The sequence below is a fragment of the Narcine bancroftii genome, chromosome 3, assembly GCF_036971445.1.
Source record: "Narcine bancroftii isolate sNarBan1 chromosome 3, sNarBan1.hap1, whole genome shotgun sequence".
Taxonomy (NCBI): Eukaryota; Metazoa; Chordata; class Chondrichthyes; order Torpediniformes; family Narcinidae; genus Narcine; species Narcine bancroftii.
The window spans coordinates 362,565,210-362,579,861 of NC_091471.1; the positions used below are offsets into that span (position 1 = coordinate 362,565,210).

The following is a 14,652-nucleotide window of genomic DNA, read 5'->3' on the forward strand; positions in this document are numbered from 1 at the left end:
CCCAAGAAAAGAAAGAAGAATGAAGATGAATGCTATGCATTGGGTATGGGATAATATCCTGCAGGTGAAATAAGGACACCACGTCCAATCACCTCAGACGCCATCCATCCAAATCGAGCTTCGAGCAAAAGTTGCAGAATTTCATCCTGAGAAACGATGCAGGGAAAAAAAATGCTGCTTTCACCAGAAACCACGTGCTTCTGTGCAATGCTGGCTAATGTAAGATTGATTAAAAATAAAGTATTAAAATCCTTTTTGATGTCGTTATGGCTTGTCAAATGGCCATCATTTTAGGTATTCCGTTAATCACCCAGGGGTGCAGCTTACAATAAAAATGATACCAAAATACCTGGCAAATGCAGACATGAACTCCATAGATTCAGGTTCATTTATTTCTTAAATGTGGCAAAAGATCAATCCATGGTCACCAGTTGCAACTTGAAGCAAGGGTGTTCTCTACTACATCAGGAGAGATTTATATATCAAATTAAGTTTTTATTATCTGTAGTCATTATAACCTTATTTAACAACATGATGAAAATATTTGATCTACTTCTCAATGCAGTCCAACATGTATTGAATGTTCTAAAAACTCTCAGAAGATACTTTTCATTTCAACCAGCAAAAAAATGGTGGATCAGCCAGAATATATAATATGCAATTTAATGGTATTTGGAGACTCAAACATTCCTGAGGAAATGTGCACACCCCATGCCAAAGCTGATGCACCTCAGGGCATTGTTAATGCAGATGGAAAAACATACCATCTGTTTTATCATAATGACTGAAACTGGGCAACTGCTTAATTCCCATTTTACAAAGCGTCTTTAACAGTTCGACTTCTGCATGTATAAAAGTGATAGCAGTATCACCACACAATGCTAAGAGCACTAATGATCTCTGGAAAGCATTTAATAGCTCTCTATGTAAATGAAAATCACTGCTTAGAAAAATGTTTACTATGTAGATGAAATGTACAAATTAATTGGTGTTAAACATGGGTGGAGGTGTGTGGTTCATTCTAACTTGAGCTAGTAGGTTCTTTCGAATGAGGGGTGGGGGGGGTGGGGGGTAATCATTCCATGGAATGCTTAATGAATTTTGGCAATGTGATAAAAACAGTATCCATTATAGTGTATGAGGAGTAATTACTAGTTTTTTTTCCAATTATTATATCTGCAATGGTGGCATCTCTGTACTTAGCAAAGATGTGCCAGATGCCATTATCTACGCTATTATCACAGTCGTGCCACCTCCTTGCAGGTGTAATTTTGAGCTTGATATGCTGATGTGTTAAACAGGGGAATCATAATTTTCTTTTATTGAATAAGAATCTACAAGAAATTGCCTCCTAATTGAAACCAAAGTGTAAGTGGCTGGAAATGTCTCAGACATTCCATGCTAATTGTTCAATTCCTGTAAAATAAAGGTTTACTATCAATAATAATCTAAACATTGAGATTTAAAGAAAACTCTATTGCAAACAATGGGATCCAACAAGATCACAGAATGTCTTATGCACCTGCGTTTCAATAGATTCATGGGTGCATAAATAAAATGGATTTTCTAGTGCTAGATCAAAAAGCATTGTGGTATTCATAAATCCAAATTTTATTTGATTATGGGAAGCATTCATCCTTGTCATGTTAAAATAAACTGATGGTCCTTCAAAGAAGAAATTCTACTTGATTTAAAGATACCATGATCATGTAGTTTAATATTTAAAGTCACCAACATCTAATATTTTGACCAGTCACCTGTTTCAAAACCTGTTGAAATTTTGAACAAAATAGGAGATTGTAGCTCTAAAGGGTCTAATAGAAATGATCTATTATCACCCTGCATCACTGGGTTTGTTTGGAATGTGCCTCTATTTAAATATTATGCATTTGCCTGACCCACTGAACACATATTAGAAAGTAACCATGTTTTTTTTTTAAATTAGTATGAATTAACTCCAATTAATTAATTTTCTTAGCCATTATTTTAGGTCATGGAAATAATAGCACAATTATTATTTTGCATGAGTTAAGCCATCGACACGAGCTGGCACTTTACTTCCTTTCATGTTAGATTCCTTACGAATTAATGAATTTTAATGCAAGCCAGAAAATCCGAGACAGAATGGGAAGTTTGTTACAATGTCAATTTGGAAGAGTTGCAGTCCCTAATATAGATTATGATGTTTGATGAAGGAGATGGTTGAAAATAACTACATGAATAATATTACAACTGTGGATCAATATTATTTTAGCACCAGGAAGCATTAAGTTGCACATTTCTCAGTGGAAATGATGCAGATTGGTTCTCCCAATTCTAAATGTATTGATTTTAAATAATGCAAGGAGTATTTCTATTTCGCTAAAGACGACATAACAAACCAATGGGGATCATGTTCTGGTTCTTGAAGTGACTTATTACTTAACAGAAACTTAAGGACAATTGCTGAAAGATATTCCAAAAACTAACAGGCAAAGTCCACTCTAATCATAATGTTGCTTTAGATTAACTCTCATATTCAAGGTTCCGACATCAAACATGTTGAATATAAATATTCTCATCCTTTTTATCATAATTCAAAAACATTCAGGAATGATCCACCCAGCTAATCTATGTATATTAATGTTCAGAAAGTGGATGTATGTTCTTTTCCATTAAGTCCATATTAGGGTATGGTCAAGAGTAATGTGGCAAACTGCTTAACCATCATTTCTTATAAAGGACTGAGGCTATTTACCTACATCTTGCACGTTTTGGAATGAATCTCCATGTATTTAGGAATAGTCAAGCTCTGTTTATTATGACCTCTGCCAAGTCTGTCATGCTGAACATTTCATAATAAATTTAGCAAGCGAAATTGTCCTTGACTATGCCACAATATGCTCTTGCTCAATCCTTTGTGTGAGACATTGTCATTAATAGAATTTAACCCATTTAAATAAGTGGTAACATCATTGATTTTTAGGGGGGATGCATTTCTGGGCCTCTACACCCTTCTGGTGACAGGAAGGGTGTCCTGCGCGGATTTGCGAACAGTTCACGTCTCATTCGTTTTTATTGTATTCAAAGTTAACGTTTTGGTGACAAAGCTCCATGCATCTTCCTGAAAGCCAACGGGAGAAGAATGGGGATTCTATCAGCAAAATGCACCGACTGGATCTTTTGGCGATTCGCGAGAATATCAAGGGGTGGGAAGATTGCACAGTTCAATCTTCTCGGAGCCAAATAACCACGTGTCAACCGTGCTGACGATTGACACCCCATCGTCACATTTCTTCTATATAACAATATACAGAGCGGAAACAAATACATTATTGCTGATAACAGGCCATACTCGAGTTAGAATTGGACGTCAGAAATAAACGCTTATCACATTGATGCATTCTTTGTTTCATATGGACAAATATTGTTCTCTCATTCAATAGTAACGTCTTTTTGATCTTTAAGCCATGCCGCGCATATTCAACAGTGGTTGTACATTTCGACCGTGGCCAATGTCCTAATATGGACACATCCTGTGTCAGGAACGTTTTGAGTGTTGATCAATTCGAGTGGAAAGCGATGGCGAGGGGGATGGGATATGCTGCGCTTTCCCCTGCTCTCGGACGTAATTTCCAGGCGTTTTATGTGCAATTCTTCCATGTCTAATGGTATCAGTGGGATTTTATTTTCAGTCTTAGCTCAAACCTTAAACAGGGAGATGGGCATTTTGGAAATTGCGTCATTACCAGTTGACCTCATGCATTCCAACTTTATTTCCGTCAGTAGGCTTCTGCTTCTCTTTTGTGTCTATGGGGCAGTTGCATAAACAATCCACCGTGTGGATTAGTTCTGCCTTCTGAACGAGGAGCAACAGAAGCTCAAGGGAAAATGCCCTCCGCGGGCTTGTGTCCGATTTTGAGCCCTGCGCTGGCCGAGTTACACCTGGGAATCCTATTTTGAGCCCTTGAGCTGGCCGAGTTACACCTGGGAATTGGCATTGCTCATCCAGAAGGGAGAATGGTTGCTCTTTGAGCAAGAGTATTGGCCAAAGTTCCATTACGTCGCGCCCCAGCATAATCACACTGCAAGGGGGCATCGGGTCCTTGGTCAACATGACACCACGATGTTGCGTGGGCTCAACGTGGAGGGGGAGGGCAGCTAACGGTAAAGCACACTTTGCAAATTGTACGCCCAAGTGATCGATGAAATGAAATAGAACGGTGGGATGGATGTCAAAAAATGAAGCAGGTTTCTGGAAGAACGCAAGACGTTGCTAGCTCGATGCAGAGCCAATTAGAAGAGGACACGAAAGACATTTGCACCTCACAGAGGAACAAAACTGCGAACCCGTGGAATTACATTGTTTAGATGCGGTGCAATAGCCAGAATTCGGAGAGAAAGAGGGCGGGGAGGAAAGCACCATCTTCAGGCGCTCGTTTTCGTGCCATTCTTCATCAATTTGCAGAAAGAGAATTTATCTTTCTGCTATTACCATACAAGGCTGCGTCTTGCCCGTATTTGGTGCTGTAGTTAGATTCTCCGACCTCAGGCGGGGCTGCATTGATTGACAGTTCGAGCTCCTGACGCCACAGCGTTGTGTGGCTGCGTTTCTTTTGCGTTGCCTGCTCTGCAGCAGAGAGAGAGAGAGAGAGAGGGAGGGAGGGAGGGAGGGGGGGGGGGGTGGGATAGAGCGGAAAGATCGCTCTGACTGGCGAGTCGGGATCCGGAGAGGACAGAAAAGCCCGCTCGGGAGACGAGCCAAAAGGGAAAGGCGATTGAAGCCCACGGAAGGTCAAGCGGCGACCGTCCAGCTCCTCGCATCGATATGGAGTTGCCCGCCGCAGGGGAGCACGTATTTGCAGTGGAGGGCATCGAGAAAAAGCGCATCAGGAAGGTAACTGTGACCCGCTCGAGTTTACCTCTCTACTCATTCCGCCACGTTCACGAACACGGGCTGCCCTTCCTTTCCTCTGACCAGCGCTGTCTTTATTTCTCTGCAGGGTAGAGTCGAATACCTGGTGAAATGGAGGGGATGGTCTCCCAAGTGAGTCCCATTTTGCATGTGTTTTGGGGGAAATCGAGAAAGTAGAGGGTGGGCGTGGAGAGTGGAAGAATATGTTAGACCTCAGTCAGTTCCCATTTTACAAATGGCAACAGTTAGACAACCAATGTAACCAAAAGAAATGACCAATGAGAGTCCTGGAATGTCTCAATGGACTGAGAGACAGATAGGATAGTGTGTGAACGGAGTGAAAATGGCCTCTCTGGTACACGGCTCGAATAGCAGCAATAGATCGCTCTCGTTTTTTTCCTCCCCCCTCCCCGCTTGTGAAATTGTGGGAGGTTTTGACTTGACCTGCGGCTGTCTTCTTTGCAGATACAACACGTGGGAGCCCGAGGAGAATATCCTGGACCCACGACTGCTCCTGGCTTTCCAACACAGGTACAGAAACGGGGCGGGCGGAGGGGTGGTTAGGAGGAGGAGCGAGGCAAAGAGGAAGGAAGCAAAACTACCCATTCAGGTGCGAGACCCACCAAAACAACAAGCCTGAGAAATGCAAGGGCCTAGAGGAAACCAGCTTCAGTCTAGTGGTCCATGTGTGTGTGGAAGCGCTGGAGTGTCTGGGAGGTTAGGGGGGGGGGGGGCAAAATAGTCCAAGTTGGGACAGCCCTCCAAACCTGGGGAAGGGGATGGTTCCTTCAGAAGAGCGTGCCCCCACTCTTAATCAAAGGCTTCATTGTGCCAGGAAATGAAATAATGCATTGAATGGACATCGGAGGAATAAATGCGAGAATTAACAAATAAAAAGAACTCGCTTTGAGCCACTGCTGCAATCGTGATGTAATTGCTAATGCGATGTTGCAGATCGAAGCGAGATGGTTCATTTACCTCCTCTGCGAGTCTAGGACGCTGTGCGCTGTCAGATCACAGAGCCACGTTCTGCGATCTTCCTAGTTCACTCTGGCACCTGCTGAGACGCAAGTATCGTTTTAAAGGGGCGACACTGATTGCAATCCTGCTCCTCACCTAAAAAAAATAGCCAGGAAGCGCAGAGTTGCACAACCGTTTTAATGAGGTACATCATCATCGATCCTGGTGGTTGGTGGCTCACGGGGTTGCCATAGCTGCCTGCAATCATGTGAATAAATAGAGTGAAGTCGTGCTGTGTGTAACAGGGTGGGAGGGACGAAAAGGTGCTTTCAAACAGGCCAGGGTTACGTGGACAGTCGATAACGCGTTACTTTTTAAAGAATAATATGTCCTTGCATTTAGTCGACGCTGCCTGCCTTATTTTTCATTTAGAGAAAGGCCAGACCAAAATGGGAGTGCCACCTATTGCAAATGTAATATCCCAATTCTACCTGCAATTAGTTACAATCTGATCCAATTGTTTTTTTTAAATCACTTAATGACCTTTCGCACATTTTAATTTACAGTTTACCAATAAATACAGGAACAAAGTTTTTTTTTTAAAAAGTTCATGCTTTGATAATTGGAAGACAGAGGTGGACTTTGATTGGGTTCATTGCGAATAATGTAATGCTCTGGTTAAGATGGAATCATTTGGGTTAAATTACTACATGTTGGAGATGTATTTACATTCATATATAGTATGAATACAGTTATGGAAGCCAAATGACGAATGTTAAGTGGGCTCATCGCAATACTTCCTAAAATAGATGTGCAATTTGTCCATTGAATAGGTATCGGGGGAATAACATGCGAATCACAAAAGAAATCTGTAAACAATAACATGAGCCAAAGATGAAAGGAAGAGGATGTTCCTTTAGGTTGTGGATGACATTTCTGAATAGAGAAATGCAAGTCAGCAGATTCTGTGATTGTAGTAAAAACACAGAAACGCTGGAGGAGCTCGGTCAGTCTTTCAGAGCCCATAGGAAGAAAATATATATCATTTTGGGCCCGAGCTCAGGCCTGAAACGTCAGTAATATATCATTACCTCCTATGGACGCTGAGAGACCGACTGAGTTCTTCCAGCATTTTTGCCTCTTTACATTTCTGAATATTCACATTTCATTATAAACTGGTTAAATACTTCAAGGATCATTTTGACCGGGCACATTTCTATAGAGTTCAGCAGTACAGTTGAGTTGCTTTATTGTTAGTTTGTTGATCAGCTAAATACGCTCTGATGCCAAAATAATTCTCTTGTTGTTGGGGAAATATTCTATTTGTTTGTAAAGTGTACAATTTGGAAATGAAGGAGATGTGATGAAGTGGAACACGTACAGCGATAGTGTTACCAGCCTGAATACATAGTGGAACGAGAAAAGCTAATCCATATTTGTAGTTCCATCAGGTCACAGAAGCATCATTTCAGATCCTCGACTGGGCATTGATCCACAATCTTTTCAGAAACCCAAAGCTGATCCTTTTGAGAGTGGAATTTGCTGAAGTCTGTGTTGAATGAATTTGGTGTCAGTTGTCAAAATCACCTGTTGAAAAACTAACCATAATAAATTGCCCCTTGCTCGAAATCGTGATAACCCGCTTCCTAAAGTTGTAATAAGCTATTTGGATTATACATGCAGTTTAACAGCTTCTACCTTCTTTCCAGTGACACTAGATTTAGTCTCTGAACCTTTCGTCAAAGGTCAATACTTCTGAAATATGAAATCATTTTACTTCTCATTTTAATAACATTTCACATCATAACATTAAATAAATAGGTATGAACTTAAGTGTTAAAATTGTTTTTGGTGCATCTACTTGTTTTAGTTGAACATATTCTAATAATAAAGAAGATTGTATTCATCCAAATATAGATTTAGACAAGACCATCTCCCAAGAAAATTCAAAACCTTTCTGATATATATCTTGTAATAATATATCCTTTGTGTTCAAATATTCAGTTGGCTATGGAGATGTAAACAACGTCAAGTGGATGTTTGTGTTCTTCTTTCAGTTAAAGGGTATTTTGCATTAAGTACAGAGCAACCAAGGACATCCTGTCTTTTTGGGAGAGGGAATAGAACTTGCTTCCTAACCTGACTATTAAGTTCATACCTATTTATTTAATGATATTTGTTCTGACTTTGCAGAGAAAGACAAGAACAGTCAATGGGTTATCGTAAACGAGGACCAAAGCCCAAACATCTACTGGTTCAGGTAATATTACTTATCCAGCACAGATTTGATTGGATAAATACTGCTTGAACATCATATGTCATCTGCTTCCGAGTTTTCCTATTGAATACAGTTTGATATATGTATTCTGTCAAACTATGTCCACCTGCTTAGAATAATCAAATGAGTCAATGTCAGTATACTGTTGTGAAGTAATAGTGATGTATAACCTGAAGTACAAGGGAACATTTTGTTGATAACATAAATGTATCCAAGGAATTAGATGGTAAATTTGAGAGTAAAATAATTGAGCGTTTTTTACAGTAACAGGCCTTTTTGGCTCATGAGTCCATGACACCCAATTGACACAGAATTAACCTACACACCCAATACATTTTGAATGGTGAGAGGAAACAGGAGCCCCTGGGGAAAACCCACACCGGGCACGGGGAGAATGTACAAACTCCTTAAAGACAGCACAGTTCTTGATCCCTGGCACTGTAAAGGCATTGTGCTAACCGCTAGGCAAACCGTGCAACCTGAACAGTGAAAAGAACAAGTGTTTTGGATTACATCTTTGATACACTTCCATAAAGGAGCTGAATTTGCCACATATTTAATATAATAAAATACATCTGAAAATGGCAAGGTATAAAGTCATCTTTTAGAAATTATTTTAAGTGAATGTGGGTTGCACAGACAAGGCTAGAATAAACTCTGTAGCAGTGATTGTAGTCTAGCATTGCTGTGTATTGTTAGATCCTTTCATTGTCGCATATTTGCTCTTGCTTGTCTACTTTGTACTTGTGCAAGTTAGAGTTAACTCACTGGACTGATCGCAAAGCCAAACCATCTCACTCTCCCACGCGTAATGTGGTAATATACTTCAAACATGTGAAAGTGGTATTATCTACCCCAATTGCCATTAAGAAGGTGGAGATGAGCTTCATTCTTGAACAGCTGCAGTCTGTACTGTTGGCTGTAGCCTTGCAAGATTAGACTTAGTTACGTCGAAGGATAAGTGATGTAGACCAAGGCAAGATGAGGAGTGGCTGGAAGGGGATCCTACAGATAACAGTGACCCCGTGCGTCGACAACACTTGCTCATGTGGCGATGGAGGTTAATGGACTGTGAACCGCTGTTGAAAGAGAAGAATTTATTGCTGTCCAAAGCAACATTTGAAATGAATAACCGAAACTTTCAAGCACGAGCTAATGATGTTCACTGGACCATGGTCATCCGTCTTCGAAATGGATTAATTTGTAATGATCGTTGGGCTTTCATGGAGACCAAGTACTTCAAGCATTGATCAAAAAAGATTTGGTGGTACAGTTGCCACTTGTGAACATTGGGCTCTTTCCACCGTATAGAATAGATGAAAGAATGGAATTGCTGTTCCTTTCAGCTGAGAATGGAACTTGCCTGGTGAGGGTGAAATGGAATGATAAGAAAGACAAAACTGTATTTGTTCACATTTCTGCAATCATTCAATTCAGAGATTTAAGTTATGGCATTACCTTACAATTAATTGATTCTAGTTTATTTAGTGAAGGTTAAGATCCGAAGCATGCTAATCTATGTCTTCTCACATTGCAGCTCCCAGCTTTTGCTCGTCGTTCGAATGTCCCTTCAGAGTTACAGGAGACTTACGTCGAAGATGAACGATTAAAGAATGAAATCCAGCCGCATCCCATCAAACGCCAATATCAATTGAACAGTAAAAAGCTTCATCAGTACAAACCCTGTAACACGGAGGAACAGCGTCAACATCAAGTTACTAAGCATTATTATCAACTCAACAGCAAGAAACATCATCATTATCAACCAGACATCATGTACCCAAATCAGCAAGTTGATTATCATAGAAGTGAAGCCGAATTAAACCAGGAGCAGCATCAGTCCTTTCAGGACCAGGAAGCACTACACAGTTTTATTAAGAGTGGAAGTCATTCTCATGTTGCAGGCATGGAGAAGCCAGTGATCAAGGAAATGGATTCAAAATCTGAAAGTGGGCCAGAAATACCCAAGGAAAGTGTAAAAAACAATGGCATGAATGGTAGAATGAAGATAGTGAAAAATAAAAACAAGAATGGGAGAATTGTAATAGTAATGAGCAAGTATATGGATAACGGGATTCAGTCACCAAAAGATAAGCACAGTAAGAATGGGGATGGAGGAAATGAGTCAGTGGCAAACAAGACTGGAGAGCGAGAACTATGGATAGTGAAAAATGGACATGGCAAAGCTACAGCAGCAGAGGAAAGAGTGGAGAAGATCAAGGATCACATCGCAAATGGCAGGCAAGAGGTAACAAAGATCCTGAATGCCAGCAAGAAGGCAGAGGATGAAAAAGACGGTTTTCTTACAACTGTGGTGGTTAAAGACACAGCGGTGCCAACACAAAATAAAAATGTGAATGGGGAGACAGCTGGCACCGAAAGAAGCGAGACAGCAAATAGGAAAGAGGTGAGAACTCAAAAGGATCAGTATCCCTTGGAGCAGGGGCGATGTGAAAAAACCAATGCAATGCAATGGTCTTGTGATTCCAAAGTCTCGAATCGGGATGGGCTCTACTCCAATCTAACCCATTCCAGAAAGCGGTATCTGTCAGAACCCATTGTGGAAAGTGAGGCCAAAAAACCAATGACCTGCAGGAGCATCAGTGTCCCAGGTAGCGCCGTCCAACTGGAACAAGAGGACCTCATTGAGACGGAGGCAGTTGATAGCTACGGAAATCTGGAGATTGGTGGTATTTTGGACTCGAATCCTGAGCAGCCGATTGACCTGAGCTGCGTCAAGTCCAGGCCGGTTCCTCAGAAGGCGACAGTGCAGCAGGTGGTGGAGGTGGAGGAGAGAGAAGAAGCAGTGAAGGGGGAGCAGCAATATCCCTGGACTGGACTGAAACCTTACCTTGGAAATCTGATAATCACAGATGTTACAGCAAACTGCCTCACAGTCACATTTAAGGAATACGTGACTGTGTGAAGGAGACTTGACTCAGTCCAAGAATTCGTGTAGAACAAAGCAGAAATCTTTAGAATGAATGCACTCTTTATCCCAAATCTTCATTCTTTAAATTGAACAGCTTATATGTATGAAAATGTATTTATAAATAGGCACATTTAATAAGTAGAACTAAATATGTTTCTGAAGCCAGTGGCAGTAAATGGCACTCAAGAATCTGCTTTCTTAAATTTGGATTTTTAATTTTGTAAGCAAAAATTTATGACCTGACACTTATTTACTGAAACCATATTAAAATGTTTGATACATTATTTCATTTTTTTAATTATGATTAATAATTGTGATAATATGTGTGCTATTTAAATGTGCAGATGCCTTGTATTTCCTGTCTGTTTGATATTTCCAAGGCTGATGAGCTTGTGCTGCTATTATAAAATTGTATTTTTTTTGTGCTTGAATGTAAATATGTGAAAACGCCTTTTAATGAAACCTATTCTCTGTTGCAACAGTGCGACAGTTCGTAATATAATGGAAGAATATTGATATTCCGTTTTGTATCCAAGCCACGCCATTTTTGACCCGGCGTTTATTACTACCAGCTGAACAGTGAATAGAAATTCTAAGAAACGAACTTGAGTCATATTACAAATTTGTAGCGCTCGTTGTAAAATGAATATGCAGTCGTTGTGAAGTTTCTCTCCCCAAGGACTCTGCTGCTGTTTCTAAGTGAGTAAAATGATGAATCTCTGGAGCTGCCTTTTGAAATCTTACTGCACATTTTTAAAAGTATCATTCTCTGGGTGGCTGTGGTTAACAGCTGGCGTCACTTCACGGAAACCACAGTTATATTTGTGTCACATTGACAAACGGCGCAGATTAAAATAGTCAAGGCAGCAAACATCCTGTGACTCGAGTAAAAGAACTCTATATCGCAGTATCATTGCACTTAAGACCTCTGACCCAGAGAATGTCTTGGAAGTGACTAACTCCTCGCCGACCTCTCGGGGTATTGATCTGGAAAAGCAATCGTGAAAAAGACACGACTCCTTTAATCTCGTTTATCTCGCCGAACATTAAAAAAAAATTCGATCCATAGTAAATACAGATCCAGGTGTGTGTTTTTTAAATTCCCGCAGTAAGCAATTTTATTTTAAACTGCTGTGATACATTGCATTTGAGGTGCATACCTGGATTCGACGATGCGGTTACAGGACATTATTTTAAGGAATTAGAAGGTGAAATAAAATTTAGGCGTCGTCCTAGAAAACCAAAAATAAAATGCACCTTGTATACATTAAAAAAAATGAGACCAGTTATAAAGAATGCGCTGTAAATCTATACATCATTCATTAAGATTATTAATCCTTAAGATTGAACAGAGGAGAGGATACTGTGATATAGTTAAAGGCTTGGGAGATCCCATAATGTCTGTGGCAGATCTCATCATTCCACACAGGATGAGATGATGGAAAAATCTTGTTGGTAACCGGCCCCGGAACAATGGATATGGATTTTCCTTGTCACTGTTGTAAATGTCAGCTGGCTCCGCGTTGGACACGCAGGGTCTAATCCAAGTCTCGGCTATGTGTGCGGTGTTAAAGTGCATGTCTTTAACACATTGTACTTCTGCAATATTTTACGGCCCATGTTTAGAAGTCTGCAGCTCTGTTAGACTTTATAGGAGAGGCGAATGTGGTTTCCCTATCACGCAGATGGAAGGTACCCGAGTTCTTGGAACTTCAGCCTGGAGACACGGTTGGTATTTGTCCCGAAAACTGATGGCCAATGGCAAGCAAATTGTATTTGAAATAAAGGTGATAACGACTGAAGACGATCTAAACTGGCAGATCATGAGTGAACTCTGGGCAGCCCAATCCCATGCAGACAGGACGTTTGCTTTAATTTGAAGATGGTGCTGTTTGCATTTTGCCAATCTTGGAGGTGTGTTGAAGGTTATGAGCTCGATCATGATTCATTGCTGGTGAAATCCTAACCCCTGAACATCCTTTGAGGTAAATGGATACATTCTCTGCAACCCGGGAAGAGAGATGTCACCCTTCTGAGCTCAATTGAAATATTCTACAACATATTTTAAAAATGGAGGCGAGAGACAGCGCTGCAAATACTGCTGGTCAAGCCTCGTCTGATAAGAGGCCGTCGATCTCAACGATTCCCACAGAAACGACATCATCGAGCCTCCTTTGGACAACCATAAACACCTCTTTCTGAGCACTGCCTCCAGTGGTATTTGTAGGAGGTTTGAATTGAATTCTTGATGGCAGCCCCGATCATCCATTTTACGCAGACTCAAAGGTTTTGAAGTCAAGAGGGACTGCTGGAATCCTGAACAAGAAACGAGGTGCTATTCAACCTTTTTTTCCCTCCACTCAAATACAATCTTAAGTAATTCCTTACTAACCACAGAGCACCAATGGCATCCTATCCCTCCTTAGGCCACAGGTGCTTCTCCGTGGATCGTCGCCTTGTCCCGGTTGGAGAAGCTTGTGTGGTCCCATGATCCCAAGAGCGTCTATGCTCCTGGTCGGGTCACCCATGGCGGTAAGGTCGAGGGTGAGGTCCCGGACAAAGAACAATCCAACCAAGACCTCAAAGGTGAAACAGGCGGATGGAGTTATTCTGAATTCAATGGCTGCAACCAACCCATCAACTCCAATCGTCGATTTCCATGCCATTGGCATCAGTTGATTGATTTGTGTGCTTCTTGGAGTGCAACGTGAAGTCCACGTTAAACAAATACACTCTTAGCTCTGTGGAAAATGGAACGAAGTCCATCATCCTCGACTTCGAGGGATAGTCACAGCCTACATAGGTGCTCTGTGGTTAGTAAAAAGTGGGGGGGGAAAAGGCTGTGAACCACTGTGCTTAGAGGTACATAGTGGGTCGGGCAGCACCTGTGGAGGGAAATGGGGAGTCGACCTTTCCTATGAACCGGATGAGCCGACACGTTGGCTGTTCATCTCTGCACAGATGCCACCCGATCGGCCGAGTTCCTCCAGCAGCTCGTTATTGTATCCATATATCTAACTGCGGCTAATAACAATCGCCGAGAAAAAGGCACAACACATTTGCACCTCCAAACCATAGAACAATTCACAAGTCAAGTTTATTATGATCTGATTGTTCAAGTGCAACCCGACGAAACGGTGTTCTCCGGCCCTCGGTGCAAAACATGCAGACACACAACCAGACCCAGCACACATGCAGACACACAATACATATACAGGAATTCATATCCATGAATGAATAGATAAATAGATGCTGTTTCGTGCATACGAGAGTCTCGGAGGGTGAGTGTGAGCTGTTCACCATTCTCCCTGCCCGTGGGAAGAAGCTGTTCCTCAGCCTGGTGGTGCTGGCTCTGATCCTCCTGTATCTCTTCCCTCAGCAACTCTTTCTCCAGCACCTTCTTACACTAGTAATCCCCCAGACATCTAATAATGACTGTGGTACTCAAACAAATCCGTCTGGGATTTCATCCGTTTAACCAGGAATCCCAGAAGCTGGCGTGAAATAGAGCCGGCCCGGGCAATGCCATCCAGCCGTTTATGCCCATGGTTTTCTTATCACTGTGGCCCAAAGCACGAAGTAAAGCTG

The 14,652-nt window shown here is 41.4% G+C and overlaps 1 protein-coding gene across 1 annotated transcript; it reads left to right on the forward strand.

Moving 5' to 3' along the window:
* The first annotated feature begins 4,657 nt into the window (after window positions 1-4,657).
* cbx4 (chromobox homolog 4 (Pc class homolog, Drosophila)) lies at window positions 4,658-11,788 on the forward strand. Its single transcript, XM_069930097.1, has 5 exons — window positions 4,658-4,876; window positions 4,983-5,026; window positions 5,360-5,425; window positions 8,048-8,114; window positions 9,670-11,788. Exons 1-5 carry the CDS (start codon window positions 4,808-4,810, stop codon window positions 11,056-11,058), a joined length of 1,635 nt encoding a protein of 544 aa, XP_069786198.1. The 5' UTR covers window positions 4,658-4,807; the 3' UTR covers window positions 11,059-11,788.
* The last annotated feature ends 2,864 nt before the right edge of the window (window positions 11,789-14,652 follow it).